Genomic DNA, 24,218 nt, shown 5'->3' with positions numbered 1-24,218 from the left:
AACTACTTGGCTATCGGGTCCTTGTACTATCCAATCTTACAATCGCTTTTGTTTTAGCAAGAAATTTTATTTCTGAATCAGAATAGGTCACGCAAAAATCAAGAGGTCAAGCGTAAAAAAGAGGTCAAACCGACAAATCTGAAAACAATTTCTAGAACAAAACAGTCCAGCGAAAATTTTGATCTAAAAAGACACACTCACACATCTACAATAATTGCTTCACACTTCATTCGCTGTGTTGATTTTGAAGAGCCAGTCGGAGACCAAAAGAATCCACACATGTTGACATCAAGAAAAGTTTTGTTAAATATAAATCAACTAACGTCGGACGAATTGATCTAGAACGAAAATCGGGGCAATTTAATTAGGGGGGGGGGGGGGGTGCTGCAGCCCATATAAATTGTTAAGGGAGAAAAAGCCGACTAGGGTATTTTCATTGCGTTTAATCTCAAGAATCTAGATTTCGACGTCGAAATAAACTTCAAAAAACGTAATACTTAGCTTTGCGAACAACCCTTTTGTTTAGTTATATCGAATGTCACAAAAATTTAGCTTCCAAAATATGTCTATGGGTGTGTGTGTGTGTGTGGATTTTTGTGTTGATACGGACATTTTGTTTTTACTAGAGGGGAAATACTGCCTATTCTGTGCCTACTTGAGAAATTGGAATTCGTAATAATTCTGGAAAATTTTGAGAAAAATTGCTAGCAAATACTAAATTATACTATACGCCCACGATGTAAACTAAACAAACTTGTGCAAACAAATCTGTATAAAAATCTACTATGTTTAAAAATTCAAAGCTGCACTTTCAATTCTAAGTTTTTGTTTCTCTTTCTCATCCAATTCGTGAATGCCTTGTCGTACATGACGAGTATCATAGCTCCAAATGGAACGTACAGTGCATTGGCAAGTAGCATTGTGCGACGACTTCCCATCATTGTGAGTTTGGCTTTGTCAAAAGGCATCTCCGCAAGTGACGCCATGAAACCTTTTGTACGAATTTGACACCTGTTCTGATTCCTAACGACCAAGATCCTCAAAAATTATTGAACTGTTTCATTCCTCCCGTTGAACAAACTTTTGCTTTCATTAGAATGTCTGAACAAACCGAAGTGCTTTTCTGCCCTTATATTGCTTTGTTCTTATGTTCTTCTTGTAGAGGTAGGACTAATGCATACCAATATATAGGTATAAACTTAACAATTATAGATTTCTATATTCCACTGTTGAGGGACATGGACTAGATTCTTAAAAAAAACCAAAAAAATTCCAGAAAGCTATACTCAATAATTGTTCTGACCGCACTTCAGTGAGGGGGAGGAAGTAGTAATAGTTAAGCAAGAGAGGGGGGGGGGGGTAAAAGGAAGTACCTATGTATTAACATTAGGTATAGCCCATTTTCCCTCAAATCCCAAAGATGTACCTCACAGCTTGATACCCACGCTGTTCACACGAGGGGGATTAGCAAGTTAATCCCTTAATATTAAATTAGGCCATTTACTCATTCCCATATTGCACTTTAATAATGTAAATTTCCAAAGACGTACCTCACAGCATGATACCCAAGCTGTTCTCTCAAAGGGGATTAGTTAGGTAATGTTTTGATATTAAATTAGATAGGGTGACTCATTTACACTTACGTACGGTTTACGTGATTTTCAAAAGTGTACCTCACAGCATGATACCCAAGCTGTTCTCTCAAAGGGGATTAGTTAGGTAATGTTTTGATATTAAATTAGGTAGGGTGACTCATTTACACTTACGTACGGTTTACGTGATTTTCAAAATTGTACCTCACAGCATGATACCCAAGCTGTTCACACGAAGGGGATTAGCAAGACAGTGCCTTAACAACAAATTAGTAAGGACATTGACCCCCTACCATATTACAGTTTACTAATGTAAATTTCCAAAGACGCACCTCACAGCGTGACACCCAAGCTGTTCACACGAAGGGGATTAGCAAGATAGTGTCTTAACAACAAATCAGTAAGGTTATTGACCCCCAACCATATTACACTTTATTAATGTCAATTTCCAAAGACGTACCTCACAGCATGACACCCAAGCTGTTCACACTAAAGGGATTAGCAAAACAGTGTCTTAACAACAAATCAGTAAGGTCATTGACCCCCTACCATTTTAGACTTTAATAAAGTAAATTTCCAAAAACGTACCTCACAGCATGATACCCACGCTGTTCACACGAAGGGGATTAGCTATAAAATGTTTAAATATTAAATTAGATATGATGACTCACAGTTATGTACGGCTTACGTGATTTTCAAAAATGTTCCGCACAGCATGATACCCAAGCTGTTCACACGAAAGGGATTAGCAAGATAATCCCTCAATAACAAATTAGTTTGACTTGCTCATATATAAGCCAATACTCCTATTCATTATTTCAATCAACTTCTAAAAATCAGTTGGTCAAAATTCTCGTTTAATTTATCATTTTTTCAGATAGTCTTTGTTTCTTTCTCCTTGCAGCAAGAAGAGTTTCAAGTTGAACACTTGCAGTGTTGAAGCAGGTAAGCAAACAAATTTAACTAATAGAAATTTTCCTATCCTCCTGTATTTAAACTGGACCATTTTAGCCAGCCAAAATATCCCGAAATAAAAGATATTGCAACACTTCACATCGCTTCCAAGTCCAGAAAAAACTGGTAAGTTTGCTTTTAATAAGCCACTACTCCCATTCATTATTTGAAACAACTTCTAAAAATCAGTTGATCAAAATTATAGTTTAATTTATCTTTTTTTTCAGATAGTCTTTGTTTCTTTCTCCTTGTTGCCAGTTTCAAGTTGAACACTTGCAGTGTTGAAGCGGGTAAGCAAATAAATTTAAGTAGAAATCTTCCGTTTTTCCTGTATTTAAACTGGACCATTTTAGCCAACCAAAACTTCGTCCTATAGTAGATAATACAACACTTCACTTCACCTTTAAATCCAAAAAAGAAACTGGTAAGTTTACTTTTATTAAAACATGTTGTTCAGGAAGGAAAATATACCCAATTATTGAATTGAAAACAACCATTGAAAATCATAAAATTCTCACATGATTAGACAATTAGTCACTATTTTATAGTTAAAATTAATCATAACATCACAATAACATCATAGCACGTCACAATTACGTCATAGTGTCGTCAAAATGACGTCATTTTGTCGTCAAAATTACGTAAATCTGTCGTCATAATTACGCATTTTGTCGTCACAATTACGTCATTTTGTCGTCACAATTACGTCATTATGTCGTCAAAATTACGTCATTGTGTCGTCACAATTACGTCTTTATGTCTTCATAATTACGTCCTTTTGTCGTCACAATTTCGTCATTATGTCGTCATAGTTATGTCATTTTGTCGTCGCAATTACGTCATTATGTCGTCATAATTACGTCATATTTGATAAAGGACATTTCATTTCCTTTTTATTTTTCTGATTTACAGAATTGAGTGCTTTGGAGTACAATAATCATTCCAACTTCCCATCATTGTGAGTTTGGCTTTGTCAAAAGGCATCTCCGCAAGTGACGCCATGAAACCTTTTGTACGAATTTGACACCTGTTCTGATTCCTAACGACCAAGATCCTCAAAAATTATTGAACTGTTTCATTCCTCCCGTTGAACAAACTTTTGCTTTCATTAGAATGTCTGAACAAACCGAAGTGCTTTTCTGCCCTTATATTGCTTTGTTCTTATGTTCTTCTTGTAGAGGTAGGACTAATGCATACCAATATATAGGTATAAACTTAACAATTATAGATTTCTATATTCCACTGTTGAGGGACATGGACTAGATTCTTAAAAAAAACCAAAAAAATTCCAGAAAGCTATACTCAATAATTGTTCTGACCGCACTTCAGTGAGGGGGAGGAAGTAGTAATAGTTAAGCAAGAGAGGGGGGGGGGTAAAAGGAAGTACCTATGTATTAACATTAGGTATAGCCCATTTTCCCTCAAATCCCAAAGATGTACCTCACAGCTTGATACCCACGCTGTTCACACGAGGGGGATTAGCAAGTTAATCCCTTAATATTAAATTAGGCCATTTACTCATTCCCATATTGCACTTTAATAATGTAAATTTCCAAAGACGTACCTCACAGCATGATACCCAAGCTGTTCTCTCAAAGGGGATTAGTTAGGTAATGTTTTGATATTAAATTAGATAGGGTGACTCATTTACACTTACGTACGGTTTACGTGATTTTCAAAAGTGTACCTCACAGCATGATACCCAAGCTGTTCTCTCAAAGGGGATTAGTTAGGTAATGTTTTGATATTAAATTAGGTAGGGTGACTCATTTACACTTACGTACGGTTTACGTGATTTTCAAAATTGTACCTCACAGCATGATACCCAAGCTGTTCACACGAAGGGGATTAGCAAGACAGTGCCTTAACAACAAATTAGTAAGGACATTGACCCCCTACCATATTACAGTTTACTAATGTAAATTTCCAAAGACGCACCTCACAGCGTGACACCCAAGCTGTTCACACGAAGGGGATTAGCAAGATAGTGTCTTAACAACAAATCAGTAAGGTTATTGACCCCCAACCATATTACACTTTATTAATGTCAATTTCCAAAGACGTACCTCACAGCATGACACCCAAGCTGTTCACACTAAAGGGATTAGCAAAACAGTGTCTTAACAACAAATCAGTAAGGTCATTGACCCCCTACCATTTTAGACTTTAATAAAGTAAATTTCCAAAAACGTACCTCACAGCATGATACCCACGCTGTTCACACGAAGGGGATTAGCTATAAAATGTTTAAATATTAAATTAGATATGATGACTCACAGTTATGTACGGCTTACGTGATTTTCAAAAATGTTCCGCACAGCATGATACCCAAGCTGTTCACACGAAAGGGATTAGCAAGATAATCCCTCAATAACAAATTAGTTTGACTTGCTCATATATAAGCCAATACTCCTATTCATTATTTCAATCAACTTCTAAAAATCAGTTGGTCAAAATTCTCGTTTAATTTATCATTTTTTCAGATAGTCTTTGTTTCTTTCTCCTTGCAGCAAGAAGAGTTTCAAGTTGAACACTTGCAGTGTTGAAGCAGGTAAGCAAACAAATTTAACTAATAGAAATTTTCCTATCCTCCTGTATTTAAACTGGACCATTTTAGCCAGCCAAAATATCCCGAAATAAAAGATATTGCAACACTTCACATCGCTTCCAAGTCCAGAAAAAACTGGTAAGTTTGCTTTTAATAAGCCACTACTCCTATTCCCAAGCCACTACTCCCATTCATTATTTGAAACAACTTCTAAAAATCAGTTGATCAAAATTATAGTTTAATTTATCTTTTTTTTCAGATAGTCTTTGTTTCTTTCTCCTTGTTGCCAGTTTCAAGTTGAACACTTGCAGTGTTGAAGCGGGTAAGCAAATAAATTTAAGTAGAAATCTTCCGTTTTTCCTGTATTTAAACTGGACCATTTTAGCCAACCAAAACTTCGTCCTATAGTAGATAATACAACACTTCACTTCACCTTTAAATCCAAAAAAGAAACTGGTAAGTTTACTTTTATTAAAACATGTTGTTCAGGAAGGAAAATATACCCAATTATTGAATTGAAAACAACCATTGAAAATCATAAAATTCTCACATGATTAGACAATTAGTCACTATTTTATAGTTAAAATTAATCATAACATCACAATAACATCATAGCACGTCACAATTACGTCATAGTGTCGTCAAAATGACGTCATTTTGTCGTCAAAATTACGTAAATCTGTCGTCATAATTACGCATTTTGTCGTCACAATTACGTCATTTTGTCGTCACAATTACGTCATTATGTCGTCAAAATTACGTCATTGTGTCGTCACAATTACGTCTTTATGTCTTCATAATTACGTCCTTTTGTCGTCACAATTTCGTCATTATGTCGTCATAGTTATGTCATTTTGTCGTCGCAATTACGTCATTATGTCGTCATAATTACGTCATATTTGATAAAGGACATTTCATTTCCTTTTTATTTTTCTGATTTACAGAATTGAGTGCTTTGGAGTACAATAATCATTCCAACTTCTGAAAAATTTTTATTCCATCGCAACTTTCATTTTAACAATTGTTTTTACTCCTCCTTTCTCACTTCCAATCTAACATTTTATTTTTTATTTTAAGCGAAAATGCCCAGAAATTCTAACCCAAAGGAACAGTGTTCTTCCTGCAATAAGCTTATTATGAAATCCAATATGAGCAGACATCAGAAGCTTCACGCAAAAAGATGTTCACAATGCTCACAGTCATTTCCGGACGAAGCAAAATTGCAGAAACACATTGCTTCTGTACATGCACCGTCTCTGATTATGAAGAAAAAGTTTTCTTGTAGCAGCTGTCCCTTATCCTTCTCTACTTATTATCAACTTCTACATCACAAACGAAACAGTCACCAGCGTTCAACTCCTAGCACCTACGATGAAGTTGACTTATCTATCTATGGAGAATCTCCCGCTCTTCATAGTGAACTTCAAACGGTTCAACACTTTCTGCGAGACTCGGTTCTCGAATTGTCCAGAAAGAAAGTTCACAACTTCAAAATAATGGAGATCAATCATGAAACCGTGATTGAAAAATTGGATTGTGTTTAGAACGAGTTACCCAGTTCAGCTAAAATCAATATTTCGTTTGGATTCGTGCTGCAGAGTGTGCAAAATCCTGAAGAGTTTCGCTACTACTACGCAGCAGATGACAACCCCATATTTTTAAACCCCATGATTCTCTCTGACGACTCAGATCTCAATTTTATCAAATCAATGCTGAGACAAGATGAAATTTTTCCAAATCTAATCAATCAACGTCCAGACACAAAATGGAAGTTTTAAATTGCGTTACAAATGTCGCTTTCTTGGTATTTCTGCTCAGTGGTATTCCGCTAGGATGCATTAAACAACCTATTCCATCAGCCTCAGTCAAGAATCCAATAGTTAAATGTTTTGTATCTGACTGCGAAAACAAACCTTACCAAGACAATTTGTGTATGTTCCGAGCATTGGCCTACGAATTACATGGCAGCAATGATCTACAGCAAAATACAATTTCGTTAATGCAGACATTCCTCTCAGCGACAAGGAGAGATGGCGAAACCTTTCCAGGAATACATGAGGACGATATTCCTGTTCTTGAGGCTCTGGTTGACAGAAATATTCAAGTTCACTCCATATTTTTTGACGAACAATCGGATATGTTTGCTGAACTTACTCGTCGCTCCTCGATGAAACGTTCAAAGACAACTTCATTACTGAGATATGAAAACCATATCTGTTGGACAGCAGACATTGACAAATTCCTCGAAAAATTCCGGTGCTACGTATGCGATCACTTTTTCGACAGATCAAATAATTTGGAAGTCCACATGAGGAATTGCTCAGAGAAAACAAAACACCACTATCCCTCAGGTGCCTATCAGCTATCAGAAACTATTTTCGAGCGCTTGGAAGATGTAAATATTAATGTTCCGCAGGAGTTGAGATTGTTTTGTAATCTTATCGTATTCGATTTCGAGTCAATAACAGTCCCCGACAATACACTCAGAAACACAGAATTGACTTCGTGGATAGGAAAACATGTTCCCATTAGTGTGTCAATATCCTCGAATATGCTTTCCGAGACAATTTTTATTTGCAACGAAGATCCGCTTCAACTAATCCGTGATTTTGTATCCAGCTTGACTAATATAGCAGAAAAAAGCTCACTTCTAATGAAGGAAAAACTCAATAATTTCGTGTTGCAATTGGAAGAAAAATATTGGACTGTTCGACAATTGGTTCCAGTGAAAGACAAGCAGGTACCCACCGGAGCGGAAGACGTAATTGATAACGAGGCGGAACCTGACGGCGAGGAAGACGAAGACCTTGAAATTCAGAGACTGAGATGTGAGCTCAAGATGTTATCAAAATTGAGACAAGATTTTGAGAACTATTACAGCACCATTCCTGTGTTTGGGTTCAACAGTTCGAGGTACGATTTGAACTGAATCAAAGAGTATCTTCTGCATCACCTCTTAATAGAAAAAAACGTTATTCCTAAAGTGATTCGAATGGGGAATCAATATATTGACATGAATTTTCTTGGTCTACAGTTTCTGGACATTTTAAACTTCCTGGGAGGAGCGACAACTCTCGATAACTTCCTAAAAGCCTATGGAGCGAGTGAAGAAAAAGGTTTCTTTCCCTATGAATGGTTCGACAGTTTTGAGAAGTTGAATGTATCCCAACTGCCACCAATCGACAGCTTTTGGAGTAATTTGAAGAATCACAACGTTCTTTCGGTCGATTACGATAAGTTTGTGCAATTGAAAAACGGTGGAATGGAACAGGATGAAATTTTGAACAAGTTGAGACTCAAGAAAGTTCCACAAAATGCCGAAGAAAATTACGTGTGGTACAATAACAAAGACGTTGAACCTACACTTGAGGCTATGAAGTAAATGATCAGTTTTTACCACTCAAAACAAGTACACATGTTGAAGTTGGGCTACACTCTTCCCAACTTGGCAAACAGGTTCCTTCATTTGTCAACAGATGCAGCTTTCTTTTCGTTTTGTGAGAAAGATAAAGACTATGATGATTACATTCGGAAATGGTTGACTGGGGGACCCTCAATTATTTTTACAAGGCATGCAAAAGTTGGTGAAACAGAAAACGGTTGCAAGTCAGAAAACGGTTGCAAGTCTATCGTCGGAATAGATGCCAGTCAGTTTTACCCTTTTTCCATGACAAAAGAGATGCCAACAGGACCTTATACAAAGTGGGAGTACAATGAAGAGACTGAAAAATTTCATCCGAACAGGAACTGGAGAAGCTACTTTGAACAGCAGATCATGGACTACTTCCAACAGGTTCACCCCAATTGTAAAATACAAACCCAGTTCACACACAAGAAACAAAAGAAGCTCGGTCCTTAATTAGTTGATGGGTTTTGTAACCATTGCAACACTGTTTTTCCTCTTGACACGGACAAAAATGAAAGAAGCAACCCATCGCTTCAAAAACCGTGTTGCAATGGTTACAAAACCCATCAACTAAATAAGGACCGAGCTTCTTTTGTTTCTTGTGTGTGAACTGGGTTTGTATTTTACAATTGGGGTAAACCTGTTGGAAATAGTCCATGACCTGCTGTTCAAAATAGTTTCTCCAGTTCCTGTTCGGATGAAATTTTTCAGTCTCTTCATTGTACTCCCACTTTGTATAAGGTCCTGTTGGCATCTCTTTTGTCATGGAAAAAGGGTACAACTGACTGGCATCTATTCCGACGATGGACTTGCAACCGTTTTCTGACTCTCGAATTTTTGTTTCACCAACTTTTGCATACCTTGTAAAAATAATTTAGGGTCCCCCAGTCAACCATTTCCGAATGTAATCATCATAGTCTTTATCTTTCTCACAAAACGAAAAGCAAGCTGCATCTGTTGACAAATGAAGAAACCTGTTTGCCAAGTTGGGAAGAGTGTAGCCCAACTTCAACATGTGTACTTGTTTTGAGTGGTAAAAACTGATCATTTGCTTCATAGCCTCAAGTGTAGGTTCAACGTCTTTGTTATTGTACCACATGAGGAAGTCGCGAAACGTCTGCATCCCTTCTCTTTCCCATATATTTTGGAGCTCCACGTAATTTTCTTCGGCATTTTGTGGAACTTTCTTGAGTCTCAACTTGTTCAAAATTTCATCCTGTTCAATTCCACCGTTTTTCAATTGCACAAACTTATTGTAATCGACCGAAAGAACGTTGTGATTCTTCAAATTACTCCAAAAGCTGTCGATTGGTGGCAGTTGGGATACATTCAACTTCTCAAAACTGTCGAACCATTTATAGGGAAAGAAACCTTTTTCTTCACTCGCTCCATAGGCTTTTAGGAAGTTATCGAGAGTTGTCGCTCCTCCCAGGAAGTTTAAAATGTCCAGAAACTGTAGACCAAGAAAATTCATGCCAATATATTTATTCCCCATTCGAATCACTTTAGGAATAACGTTTTTTTCTATTAAGAGGTGATGCAGAAGTTACTCTTTGATTAAGTTCAAATCGTACCTCGAACTGTTGAACCCAAACACAGGAATGGTGCTGTAATAGTTCTCAAAATCTTGTCTCAATTTTTGATAACATCTTGAGCTCACATCTCAGTCTCTGAATTTCAACGTCTTCGTCTTCCTCGCCGTCAGGTTCCGCCTCGTTATCAATTAAGTCTTCCGCTCCCGTGGGTACCTGCTTGTCTTTCACTGGAACCAATTGTCGAACAGTCCAAAATTTTTCTTCCAATTGCAACACGGAATTATTGAGTTTTTCCTTCATTACGAGTGAGTTTTTTTCTGCTATATTAGTCAAGCTGGATACAAAATCACGGATTAGTTGAAGCGGATCTTCGTTGCAAATAAAAATTGTCTCGGAAAGCATATTCGAGGATATTGACACACTAATGGGAACATGTTTTCCTATCCACGAAGTCAATTCTGTGTTTCTGAGTGTATTGTCGGGGACTGTTATTGACTCGAAATCGAATACGATAAGATTACAAAACAATCTCAACTCCTGCGGAACATTAATATTTACATCTTCCAAGCGCTCGAAAATAGTTTCTGATAGCTGATAGGCACCTGAGGGATAGTGGTGTTTTGTTTTCTCTGAGCAATTCCTCATGTGGACTTCCAAATTATTTGATCTGTCGAAAAAGTGATCGCATACATAGCACCGGAACTTTTCGAGGAATTTGTCAATGTCTGCTGTCCAACAGATATGGTTTTCATATCTCAGTAATGAAGTTGTCTTTGAACGTTTCATCGAGGAGCGACGAGTAAGTTCAGCAAACATATCCGATTGTTCGTCAAAAAATATGGAGTGAACTTGAATATTTCTGTCAACCAGAGCCTCAAGAAGAGGAATATCGTCCTCATGTATTCCTGGAAAGGTTTCGCCATCTCTCCTTGTCGCTGAGAGGAATGTCTGCATTAACTAAATTGTATTTTGCTGTAGATCATTGCTGCCATGTAATTCGTAGGCCAATGCTCGGAACATACACAAATTGTCTTGGTAAGGTTTGTTTTCGCAGTCAGATACAAAACATTTAACTATTGGATTCTTGACTTAGGCTGATGGAATACGTTGTTTAATGCATCCTAGCGGAACACCACTGAGCAGAAATACGAAGAAAGTGACATTTGTAACGCAATAAAACTTCCATTTTGTGTCTGGACGTTGAGTGATTAGATTTGGAAAAATTTCATCTTGTCTCAGCATTGATCTGATAAAATTGAGATCTGAGTCGTCAGAGAGAACCATGGGATTTAAAAATATGGGGTTGTTATCTGCTGCGTAGTAGTAGCGAAACTCTTCAGGATTTTGCACACTCTGCAGCACGAATCCAAACGAAATATTGATTTTAGCTGAACTGGGTAACTCGTTGTAAACACAATCCAATTTTCCAATCACGGTTTCATGATTGATCTCCATTATATTGAAGTTGTGAACTTTCTTTCTGGACAATTCAAGAACCGAGTCTCGCAGAAAGTGTTGAAGCGTTTGAAGTTCACTATGAAGAGCGGGAGATTCTACATAGATAGATAGGTCAACTTCATCGTAGGTGCTAGGAGTTGAACGCTGGTGACTGTTTCGTTTGTGATGTAGAAGTTGATAATAAGTAGAGAAGTATAAGGGACAGCTGCTACATAAAATTTTTTGATAATCAGAGACGGTGCATGTACAAAAGCAATGTGTTTCTGCTATTTTGCTTCGTCCGGAAATGACTGTGAGCATTGTGAACATCCCTTTGTGTGAAGCTTCTGATGTCTGCTCAGATTGGATTTCATAATAAGCTTATTGCAGGAAGAAAACTGTTCCTTTGGGTTAGAATTTCTGGGCATTTTCGCTGAAAATAAAAAATAAAATGTTAGATTGGAAGTGAGAAAGGAGTAAAAACAATTGTTAAAATGAAAGTTGCGATGGAATAAAAATTTGTCAGAAGTTGGAATGATTATTGTACTCCACAGCACTCAATTCTGTAAATCAGAAAAATAAAACGGAAATGAAATGTCCTTTATCAAATATGACGTAATTATGACGACATAATGACGTAATTGCGACGACAAAATGACATAACTATGACGACATAATGACGAAATTGTGACGACAAAAGGACGTAATTATGAAGACATAAAGACGTAATTGTGACGACACAATGACGTAATTTTGACGACATAATGACGTAATTGTGACGACAAAATGACGTAATTGTGACGACAAAATGCGTAATTATGACGACAGATTTACGTAATTTTGACGACAAAATGACGTCATTTTGACGACACTATGACGTAATTGTGACGTGCTATGATGTTATTGTGATGTTATGATTAATTTTAACTATAAAATAGTGACTAATTGTCTAATCATGTGAGAATTTTATGATTTTCAATGGTTGTTTTCAATTCAATAATTGGGTATATTTTCCTTCCTGAACAACATGTTTTAATAAAAGTAAACTTACCAGTTTCTTTTTTGGATTTAAAGGTGAAGTGAAGTGTTGTATTATCTACTATAGGACGAAGTTTTGGTTGGCTAAAATGGTCCAGTTTAAATACAGGAAAAACGGAAGATTTCTACTTAAATTTATTTGCTTACCCGCTTCAACACTGCAAGTGTTCAACTTGAAACTGGCAACAAGGAGAAAGAAACAAAGACTATCTGAAAAAAAAGATAAATTAAACTATAATTTTGATCAACTGATTTTTAGAAGTTGTTTCAAATAATGAATGGGAGTAGTGGCTTGGGAATAGGAGTAGTGGCTTAATAAAAGCAAACTTGCCAGTTTTTTCTGGACTTGGAATCGATGTGAAGTGTTGCAATATCTACTATTTGGGGATATTTTGGCTGGCTAAAATGGTCCAGTTTAAATACAGGAGCAAAGGAAAATTTCTGTTAGTTAAATTTGTTTGCTTACCTGCTTCAACACTGCAAGTGTTCAACTTGAAACTTCTTGCTGCAAGGAGAAAGAAACAAAGACTATCTGAAAAAATGATAAATTAAACGAGAATTTTGACCAACTGGTTTTTAGAAGTTGATTGAAATAATGAATAGGAGTAGTGGCTAATATATGACCAAGCCAAACTAATTTGTTATTGAGGGATTATCTTGCTAATCCCTTTCGTGTGAACAGCTTGGGTATCATGCTGTGCGGAACATTTTTGAAAATCACGTAAGCCGTACATAACTGTGAGTCATCATATCTAATTTAATATTTAAACATTTCATAGCTAATCCCCTTCGTGTGAACAGCGTGGGTATCATGCTGTGAGGTACGTTTTTGGAAATTTACTTTATTAAAGTCTAAAATGGTAGGGGGTCAATGACCTTACTGATTTGTTGTTAAGACACTGTCTTGCTAATCCCTTTAGTGTGAACAGCTTGGGTGTCATGCTGTGAGGTACGTCTTTGGAAATTGACATTAATAAAGTGTAATATGGTTGGGGGTCAATAACCTTACTGATTTGTTGTTAAGGCACTATCTTGCTAATCCCCTTCGTGTGAACAGCTTGGGTGTCACGCTGTGAGGTACGTCTTTGGAAATTTACATTAGTAAACTGTAATATGGTAGGGGGGTCAATGTTCTCACTAATTTGTTGTTAAGGCACTGTCTTGCTAATCCCCTTCGTGTGAACAGCTTGGGTATCATGCTGTGAGGTACACTTTTGAAAATCACGTAAACCGTACGTAAGTGTAAATGAGTCACCCTATCTAATTTAATATCAAAACATTACCTAACTAATCCCCTTTGAGAGAACAGCTTGGGTATCATGCTGTGAGGTACGTCTTTGGAAATTTACATTATTAAAGTGCAATATGGGAATGAGTAAATGGCCTAATTTATTATTAAGGGATTAACTTGCTAATCCCCCTCGTGTGAACAGCATGGGTATCAAGCTGTGAGGTACATCTTTGGGATTTGAGGGAAAATGGGCTATACCTAATGTTAATATATAGGTACTTCCTTTTACCCCCCCCCCCCCCTGTCTTGCTTAACTATTACTACTGGAGGACTATATGCTCAACTGTTTTTTTTGGTGAATTTTGGCCAATCAGTATATTCATCGTAATGAGTTGAGTGGTGTCATCAAAAAGTTCGTTAAATGCAGAAAGTGAAATAAAAGTTTTTCTGAATTTAAGTTTTTGGAGAATTTATCGAAGTAAAATTTTTTGAGTACATTTGCCATGATTTTGTTCATTTTAAACGTCATCTTTAAGATATTCATTTGCCAAATTATGCATTACGCTTAAGTTTGGAAAAATTCTGTGGTTCTAACAGAGGCACATCGATAGCAAACCCAATCTTGGTCTCGTCCCATGTACTTTTACAGACAAAGATTCGAATTATATTGGTTCTCTCAATTTCCTTAATTATTTAAGATATTTATTTGCCAAATTATGCATTAAGATGTCATCTAAGATATTTATTTGCCAAATTATGCATTAAGATGTCATCTAAGATATTTATTTGCCAAATTATGCATTACACTTAAGTTTGAAAAAATTATGTGGTTCCAACAGAGGCACAACGATAGCAAAGCCAATCTTGGTCTCGTCCCATGTACTTTTACAGACAAAAATTCAAATTATATTGGGTCTCGCAATTTTCATAATTACTTTGAAAAAATTTGGGTTTTTTGTCAATTACAGAGAAGTCAATTTTCATATCAAGTGAATTTGATTATTTTTGGTTTAATCTGATGCTATTTTGACTTTGTTACTAAGTAGTTTTAAAAAATATATTGGGAATTGGCCGTAGCTAAAGTTTTTGTTTATTTTGTTGTTTGTCTAATCACGCACCCCCATCAATGACAGGTCTCATTGGACCTCTACTGCGGTATGATCTTATCTAATTTGTTTGGAGATTTGAATTTGTGGCATGTTTTGCTCAAACATTAGTTTAGAATATTTTGAAAAGTTACCTATATCCTCTTCATTTGGCAGACAAGTCAAAAATAAGGATGATCGGGATCGGAAAATTGTGCCAAAGCACATTTCCGAGCCTCCTTGTTCAAGTTCGGCAGAGAAATGTTGAGGACTATTTTATTTCCTAAAACTGAGCAAAAATTTCCATTCACAACAGAGTCCGAAATAATGCACAATTTTGAGCTCACCCGTTCAAATAACCTGATAAAAGCTGATAACCTGATAAGAGCTCACCAGCTCCCTTTATTCTCATATTTTGACTTCTATAGCCCTTACAGTGATAACCTATTATTACAAAGTTTAGTTTAAAAACCTATCTTCATATTTTCCCAGGAAGAAAAGTAAACAAATTGCTGAATTACACAACAGGTGTCAAAAGAGGCAATTCTTGCCTGAGAATAGGGCACACTTGCACTGACTAGGGGTACTGTTTGCATCTCGCAGAGTAAAATACAGACCAAAAAAGGCTGCAGCATATGGTACTGTTGACAGGCTATGGCGAAACTTGAACTGACCTAAAATTAACAACAGTAAACTGGGTAAAGCAAACAATAGAAGTTCAGTACCGATACACGTAAAACCATTTATACCCTATCCAGGTCGGTTAAATAACTTTATATCCAGAACTTGATACATGTTTTCAATACTGACCGCATCCGGGGAGTTTAAAATGGACAATTGAAAGTTAAATTGTGTATCAAATGGACGAGGAATGAATAATTTACATTTATAATCTCAATATCCGTGGAGTCCTAATTGAGGGTCGACTACTCGTTTCACAGCTATAACTTGTCCGTTATTTCCAGTCTATGACTAGCATGGCTATTAAAAGCGGCCAACTATAGTTCGAATATTCTTTCTCCCAGCAGTTCATGTTTCCTCTGATCAGCATCGATAAGTGACATTCAAATGCACAAAGGATGCAATTAGCAATATTCAAGACTGTCTATTAGTCAGAATACATGTAATTATCGTACAGAGTACATTATTTTATCCAAACACAAAATATAATGTCCATTTGAACGCCAGCGCTCCCCTAAGGATCAAATTAGAATAAAATATATGCGGTTATCTATGGCTTGTGAGTGGAAAAGTAGTGAGAACAAACAATTTTCTGTCACTTAAAACAACAAGTTTCATTTCTAATTATGCAATTGCTTTTTGAGTCAAAATTTCTCATCAAATTTTTTGAGCAAAATGAGAAACAAAAAAATTAATAGAACTTGTAGGAAAGGTTAACTTCAAAATTTTAAAACTGAAAGTCCTGGTGGAAACGGACGTTAATACGTTTAAAAAAATGTTAACCATCCCCTCCAATGAATGTGATAGAATTTGACAGCTCTGCAAAAAATAATTAATTTAGTGCATTTTGCATTTCAAAAGGAAGCAATTCACAGTAGATAAACTCATCGGCTTCTATAAATATATCTACAATTATGTTATATATTCGGTGAGATAAATCGGTGCCAAAACGCGTTGTGAAGACAATAAATGCGATAAATCTAATCATTTAGTGTGCGTGAAAATTTTTGTTCCGACCCCACTTGTGGGGGAAGGAACTATATACTCAAATGGGTTTTTTTTTTTTTGTTCAGTGAATTTTGGCCGATCGATATATTCGTCGTAGAGAAATGTGAGTGGCATCATTAAAAAGCTGGTCCAGCGTAGAATTCAAAAGTAAAAAGATTTTTTTGAATTTCGTTTTTTTCGAGGAGTTATCGAGGATTGAAGTTTTGTGTGAACAATGGGATCTTTAGCATGATTGTTCACTTTTAGTACAATTTTCTTCAAACTAAGATCTTTTTTACGAAAACATTAATTCAAATTTCTATAAAAAGAATAAATTTTGAGTTCGTAAAAGTTGAATGCAAGGCGATAGAAAGACTAGTTCTGGTCTCATAGGGAAGTTCACTATCAAAAAAAAAATCGAACTCTAATTGAGAGCCCTTTTTTTAATAAAACTTTTCTCCTTTTTGCTTTTTTAAGTCACCTAGAGACAAGTCACATTTTATATCGACGTTCTATTAATGACAAAACTCCTTTATAGTCGAATGAAGCGCAATGAACAAAAAACGTCGTTTTCAAGGAATTGCTCATGTTTTTTTTGGCTTCGATTCTGAGTTTTCGTAATTTTGAATGAAATTTTGAATTTCTTTTTGAAGTTTTACTATTTTTTTTGGAGTCCTATGGTAGGGATTCATTGACTAACAGTGCAATATTTTCCATAATGAGCATTAAGTGAACATGTCTATTTCATTGAGGGGGCGGCTAATGGCTGTTAAGACTTAAAAAATAATTTTTCGAATTTTTTTTTGAATATTAAAGAATCATAATCTTATTATAGTGAATTGTAAGTCAGTCCAGGGGTGAGAGCACCCTCTTCCTTCCTACTGCAACCAAAATTAAACTGGTTAGCGGTTTTATCTTCTATCTATTGGTTATATGACTTCAATGACAAAAAATTTCAATTTTTTAAAATTTTTTTTGGATTTTTACGTATTATTGGTTACTTTTGAAATCTTATCACATTATCCAAATATTGACAGTTCCCATTAGCTTAAAAACGATGTTCTGTGGATGACCAATAAAAATTTTAAACAAAAATTTATGGTTTAAATAGCTTCGACACGTTCTTCTTGCACTTTTCTACTGATTTTTTGGTTTTCTCCTGTTTTTTTTGTTGTTTTAATAGTCATTATACTTACTGTGATCTCATAATGAATACCTATGCATGACAAACATAAATGTACTGCCACCGGGGCATCTTTGAGCGTTTTTATTGACTTCCGTTGAAAGCTATTGAATTTAATGTCTGTTAAAATAAAAATCATTTTTCGAAAATTTTATTTGAACAATAACAATTCCTAAATTTTTCTTGAACTGTTAGTGAGTTTCAGTATTGACTGGACCCACTTGCTTTTTACTGCGACTAAAAATATTCTGTTTAGCTGTTTTATCTTCTAGCTATTGGTTATATGACTTCAATGACAACGATTTCAATTTTTTTAAATTTTTTTTTTGGATTTTTTGAATTATTGGTCACTTTTGAACTCTTTATCACATTATCCAAAGATTATTGTAATCCAATTGGCTTAGAGAGGACGTTCAGTGGATCACAGAGAAAGTTTTCAGAGAATAGCTAATGGTTTAATTGTCTTCGACACTTTCTTCTCGCATTTTTCTACTGAATTTTAGTTTTTGCTGTTTTTGTTATTGTTTTCTGTCATAAGACTTATTGTGATGTCTTTTTAACTATCTATGCATGACAGACATCATTTTCCTCCCTATGGGTTATATCTGAGCATCGTCATTGAGCTCCGATGAAAGATTGAGTTTACTGGCTGTTAAGGGTTTAAAAATAATTTTTCGAAACTTTTTTGAAATTCAACCATTCCTAATTTTTTTTCGTGAATACTCTTGGTCATTGTTGGTTCTAACAGAATCCATTTCCGTTCTACTATAGCCAAAATTAATCTGGTTAGCGGTTTTATCTTCTACCTATTAGTTTTAAAACATCAATGCCACGAGAATTCATATTTTTTTTGGGTACTTTATTTTGTTTTTCGATCCTTTTGAAATCTTATCACATCATCTTACTGCTGAGAGTCCCTATTGGTTTAGGGAAGAAGTTCAACGGATCATAAATAAAGTTTTCAGGGAAGAGCTTATGATTTGAGTTGCTTCGACATTTTCTTCAGGCACTTTTCTACTGAATTTGTGGTTTTTGCCTCTCTCTGTTGTTGTTTTCATAGTCATTAACTTGTTGTAAGGTCTTATTGATGAAATACGATTGGCAAAAAAACTTATTGTCCCCTCGAGGCATCATTTATTGTATATACTGGCTTCCGTTGAAGGCTAATGAATTTAATGGCGTTGATAATACGTGTTTTCCCGCAATTTTCGTGCGTCTAATGTATTTGTTTATATTTGTTGATTTTTTGAAATTATATTGATAAAAAAGGTTTTCCCATTGCTCCTGAAAAATTAATTTAAAATTGAAGAGTGTTTAGTGAAAAGTTCATTTTTTTAATGCCTTCGACCCTTTTGTCGCTCAATTTTTTTTCCTGAATTCGCTGTTTTTGTTCTTTAGGTAGCCGTAAATTGCTCACAGATCTCATAGGCTTGTAATTGAGGACTGAATGAATGATGTTGCTCGAAACATTCAGTATATAGCGAATAGGTTCCTTTCGTCAAATTTAACTTCTATTCATCAATCAGATGTCCCATCGAATTTCGTGTATTTCAAGAAATAACATATATATTGATATTATGTGCCACTGTTGTTTCGTTTTTCTGAACGTTTATTGAATGGCCATTTTTTGCGTTTCTTTTTCTCTTCCTTCAGAACAATCGCGTAATAACAGATCCCAATGGTTTTTAAATGTGGCCCAAGTAAACTTATTTAATCTTTCAGTATAAATCCTTCAACTGAAATAGCAGAAATAACAACTGAATTAAAAATACATATTCAGATGATAGGTATTGATTTTAATGGTAGCAAAGGTTTGTATTTTCGCAAATCGTTTGTAATTTTTTGAGTTTCTCTTTAGTTTGTTTCTATGGCATAGTCTGACCACAGACGGGTGCTTTTGGTTTTGTAATGACTTTTTAGTAATTTATCAAGGATTTTTTTATTAAAAACCAATGTTTTTTAAGATTTTTGAATTTTCTTGGTGCAAAAAATGTTGATTAATTTTTAAGTTTCGCCTCACTGTTCGTTCTTTTTGTCGGCTTGTTACCTAGTCTCGTTAAGAAAACTTTTCATCTGCTGTATAGTTAGTAAAAGGTAAACTTGTGTAGTTAAGGTTTTATCTGACTGCATTTTGACGTTGTTACCAGGTGCTTTTAAATTTAGATATTCATTTTTTGCCGCCAAAATTTTGTTGGTGCTATTTTTTTTCTAGTCTCTTCAATGTCAGGTCACGTTGGTGCTGTAATGAAGCATGGCATTAGTAATTCAAATAGTAGATAGAATGTGTAACGATTGTTTTAAACTCAAACATCTATTTTTGTTATCTCTTGATTTGGTTGACATTTTAGTCAAAAATGTAGATGAGCTCGGGTCGGAACATCATGTGCGAACGCACATTAACGAGCCGCCTTGTCAAATGTATTTTCAAAAAGAGGGAAAAGTCAGAGTAACTCAAGATGCATATTTTGAGACAAATAACTCAAATTAGTTGAGCTCAATCAAGTTTCATTCACTGAATAGTCCTTCACTGAAAAAAATTCATTCACTGAATAATCTGTTCTTACCGGAAACATAGCTCAAAATGAACACAACCGACCAGAAAGAATCAAAATAGAAGCGGAGCAAAACAACTGAATGAAGTTGTCGCTCTGAGCAACTGATCATTGAAACTCATTTTTTATGAATAGAAAAGGCTGAATGCGAGACATATTTGGGGTCCCTCAGTTCGAATAATATTGCGAAACTTGGGTCTGTCTAAACCTTTTCTCTTCAAATGAGGTTTTGCTTCCTCTGTAGCTTTGGTGAACAATACAAATAGAGCTTACTAAGGCCTTCCTGTATGGGGGGTGGGGGGGTTGGACACTAAGAACTGCCCTTCACCCCATGTTTCCTCAATGTTTTTCAAAAAAAATCTGCTGATAGCTATAATTGCCATTTACCTGCTTAATGTTAAAAACGCTTTACCATAAATTTTCTCAATTCAGGAATCAGTGCTAACAATTTGGGGTATATGAAAAAGTTGACTAATAAAAAGTCGGTGTATATGAAAAAGTTGACTAATAAAAAGTCGGGGTATATTAAAAAGTTGACTAATAAAAAGTCGGGGTATATTAAAAAGTTGGATTTAATTGACCCTAGACGAGACCAGATGTTTATCTTGCAAGAATCTTGCAAAAAATGGTTATCTTGCAAGAGTCTTATTCTACAATTGAAGGTGGAACCTACCAAAGTTTCCATAACTAACAGTAATTAGTTTAAAACTACATAACTTAAATTCTTGTTTTTTTTTATTGAATACAGATTCTGCTCAGTTTTAACGACGCCACAAATATTTGTTTGAATTCACTTCCTATACAAAGAAGAGAAAAATGAGGAAACACCGATTAGAAAACATTTCTCACGCAATCCATTAAATTCTCTCACCCTCAATCACTCCTCGCCTCACAAAATCAAATGGGTACACTGAAGCAGCACCACACAGCCCAGCAATAGCACCAAAGAAAAATGGTCCACCGTTGCATGCTCCCAAATCAAATTTGTAAACATTTTGATATTTGTTCAACTCGTTTAGCGATCCACAAATAAATCCATGGCAGAGAAAGGATGCAATGTAATCAGCACAGAACATCTTAATTCCATGACCCAAAAACCTGTACTCAAAAGTATCTGAAAAACGTTTGAAATTATACCACACTATTAGCGCAAAATGGTCTTATTATTCCAGACCCACATTTGGGGTGAAGAAACGATATAATCAAAGTGTATTTTTTGTTTAGTCCGTTTTTCAACGATTGGTATTTCGCCTGGGAAACATTGAATAGTATTATTTAACATCCAGTTGATCGCATATTAATACAAATGAAGATTTTAAGATTTTCGTAATTTTTGAAATTTGGCATAATTCAGGCTATTTAGGCAAAAATATCAAAAAATTCCTACTTGGGATAAATATCAGCAAAAGTGACATTTAAGCGAGCTTTAAAACTAAAGTGTAAAATTAGCATAAAAAACACCGGAGCCACGGATACGATAGCCAACGATAAAACAAACTTAAACGGCTAAAGTTTATAAAAAAAAATTTGGGTTTAAATTTTTAACCAGGCAATTTGTTTAGCAAATCGAGAGAACTGAAAACAACTTCATTATTTAAAAAAAACAAAAATTGCGTTATTTGAATAAATTTGGTTTTTATTTCTTCTCAAAGAAAATTTGCCAAAACCGCACAATAAAAACTCTAAACCAGAGGAAACCTTTCTTTATACCTTAGACTCAGTAATTTCAAAAAATTTGAACGATTTGGGTGAAAAAGCAACGTACTCTTCAATATTTGAATAACCAACGTGTCATTATCTTCAATATTAAACCTCAAACCAAAATTTTGAAAAATCAGTTCAAAAGACCTTCTTCGATCTTCAGAGACAAGCAAAGGAAACCCTTTTTGAGAAATTGGAGCGAAAAAGTGATTAAGCCAACGAAAAAATGAGGTTGGTTCTCTTCAAATGAGGTTTTGCTTCCTCTGTAGCTTTGGTGAACAATACAAATAGAGCTTACTAAGGCCTTCCTGTATGGGGGGTGGGGGGGTTGGACACTAAGAACTGCCCTTCACCCCATGTTTCCTCAATGTTTTTCAAAAAAAATCTGCTGATAGCTATAATTGCCATTTACCTGCTTAATGTTAAAAACGCTTTACCATAAATTTTCTCAATTCAGGAATCAGTGCTAACAATTTGGGGTATATGAAAAAGTTGACTAATAAAAAGTCGGTGTATATGAAAAAGTTGACTAATAAAAAGTCGGGGTATATTAAAAAGTTGACTAATAAAAAGTCGGGGTATATTAAAAAGTTGGATTTAATTGACCCTAGACGAGACCAGATGTTTATCTTGCAAGAATCTTGCAAAAAATGGTTATCTTGCAAGAGTCTTATTCTACAATTGAAGGTGGAACCTACCAAAGTTTCCATAACTAACAGTAATTAGTTTAAAACTACATAACTTAAATTCTTGTTTTTTTTTTATTGAATACAGATTCTGCTCAGTTTTAACGACGCCACAAATATTTGTTTGAATTCACTTCCTATACAAAGAAGAGAAAAATGAGGAAACACCGATTAGAAAACATTTCTCACGCAATCCATTAAATTCTCTCACCCTCAATCACTCCTCGCCTCACAAAATCAAATGGGTACACTGAAGCAGCACCACACAGCCCAGCAATAGCACCAAAGAAAAATGGTCCACCGTTGCATGCTCCCAAATCAAATTTGTAAACATTTTGATATTTGTTCAACTCGTTTAGCGATCCACAAATAAATCCATGGCAGAGAAAGGATGCAATGTAATCAGCACAGAACATCTTAATTCCATGACCCAAAAACCTGTACTCAAAAGTATCTGAAAAACGTTTGAAATTATACCACACTATTAGCGCAAAATGGTCTTATTATTCCAGACCCACATTTGGGGTGAAGAAACGATATAATCAAAGTGTATTTTTTGTTTAGTCCGTTTTTCAACGATTGGTATTTCGCCTGGGAAACATTGAATAGTATTATTTAACATCCAGTTGATCGCATATTAATACAAATGAAGATTTTAAGATTTTCGTAATTTTTGAAATTTGGCATAATTCAGGCTATTTAGGCAAAAATATCAAAAAATTCCTACTTGGGATAAATATCAGCAAAAGTGACATTTAAGCGAGCTTTAAAACTAAAGTGTAAAATTAGCATAAAAAACACCGGAGCCACGGATACGATAGCCAACGATAAAACAAACTTAAACGGCTAAAGTTTATAAAAAAAAATTTGGGTTTAAATTTTTAACCAGGCAATTTGTTTAGCAAATCGAGAGAACTGAAAACAACTTCATTATTTAAAAAAAACAAAAATTGCGTTATTTGAATAAATTTGGTTTTTATTTCTTCTCAAAGAAAATTTGCCAAAACCGCACAATAAAAACTCTAAACCAGAGGAAACCTTTCTTTATACCTTAGACTCAGTAATTTCAAAAAATTTGAACGATTTGGGTGAAAAAGCAACGTACTCTTCAATATTTGAATAACCAACGTGTCATTATCTTCAATATTAAACCTCAAACCAAAATTTTGAAAAATCAGTTCAAAAGACCTTCTTCGATCTTCAGAGACAAGCAAAGGAAACCCTTTTTGAGAAATTGGAGCGAAAAAGTGATTAAGCCAACGAAAAAAATCAAGGGCTTAAAAGTCACTCGAAAAAGCAAAACGGTGAAGGGGAAAAAAGACCAATAAGTTTAAAATAAATACTTCAAACTTCGCTCGAGTGCAATTAAACATCATTGGTGTGAGGCTTATAGTCAAAGAAAGGAAACCCGGTAACATAAATAAGTCTGATCAGAGTCCATTTTGGTTTTCAATAATCTGATCAACGGTCACTTTGTTCTAAAATAGTTCAATCACAGGTCATTTCGGTCCGATAAATTCATCAGAGGTCATTTTGGTCCGGGAGACTTTAAATACAGGTCTCTTTGATCTTGAAAATGCATGGGATAATCTGATCATGATC

The 24,218-nt window shown here is 35.2% G+C and overlaps 1 protein-coding gene across 1 annotated transcript; it reads right to left on the bottom strand.

Moving 5' to 3' along the window:
* Positions 1-701: 701 nt before the first annotated feature.
* LOC142337233 (uncharacterized) lies at positions 702-21,347 on the bottom strand. Its single transcript, XM_075386375.1, has 3 exons — positions 21,101-21,347; positions 15,378-15,500; positions 702-991 (listed from the first exon to the last, which is right to left on the bottom strand). The coding sequence occupies exons 1-3, from the start codon at positions 21,303-21,305 to the stop codon at positions 798-800; spliced, it is 522 nt and encodes a 173-aa protein (XP_075242490.1). The 5' UTR covers positions 21,306-21,347; the 3' UTR covers positions 702-797.
* Between the last annotated feature and the right edge of the window lie 2,871 nt (positions 21,348-24,218).

This window comes from Convolutriloba macropyga, chromosome 3 (assembly GCF_964194025.1).
Source record: "Convolutriloba macropyga chromosome 3, txConMacr16.3, whole genome shotgun sequence".
NCBI lineage: Eukaryota > Metazoa > Xenacoelomorpha > Acoela > Convolutidae > Convolutriloba > Convolutriloba macropyga.
This window is presented reverse-complemented; position numbering and strand designations above follow the sequence as displayed.

Excerpts from the sequence above, each read along its gene's own strand:
- LOC142337233 (XM_075386375.1), bottom strand. The coding sequence starts at position 21,305 with ATGTTCTGTGCTGATTACATTGCATCCTTTCTCTGCCATGGATTTATT. Across the intron at positions 15,501-21,100 it reads GAGGCGAGGAGTGATTGAGG|GTCAGTTCAAGTTTCGCCAT; the intron begins GTGAGAGAATTT and ends TGTTAATTTTAG. Across the intron at positions 992-15,377 it reads CAAGTGTGCCCTATTCTCAG|GTTTCATGGCGTCACTTGCG; the intron begins GCAAGAATTGCC and ends TTCGTACAAAAG.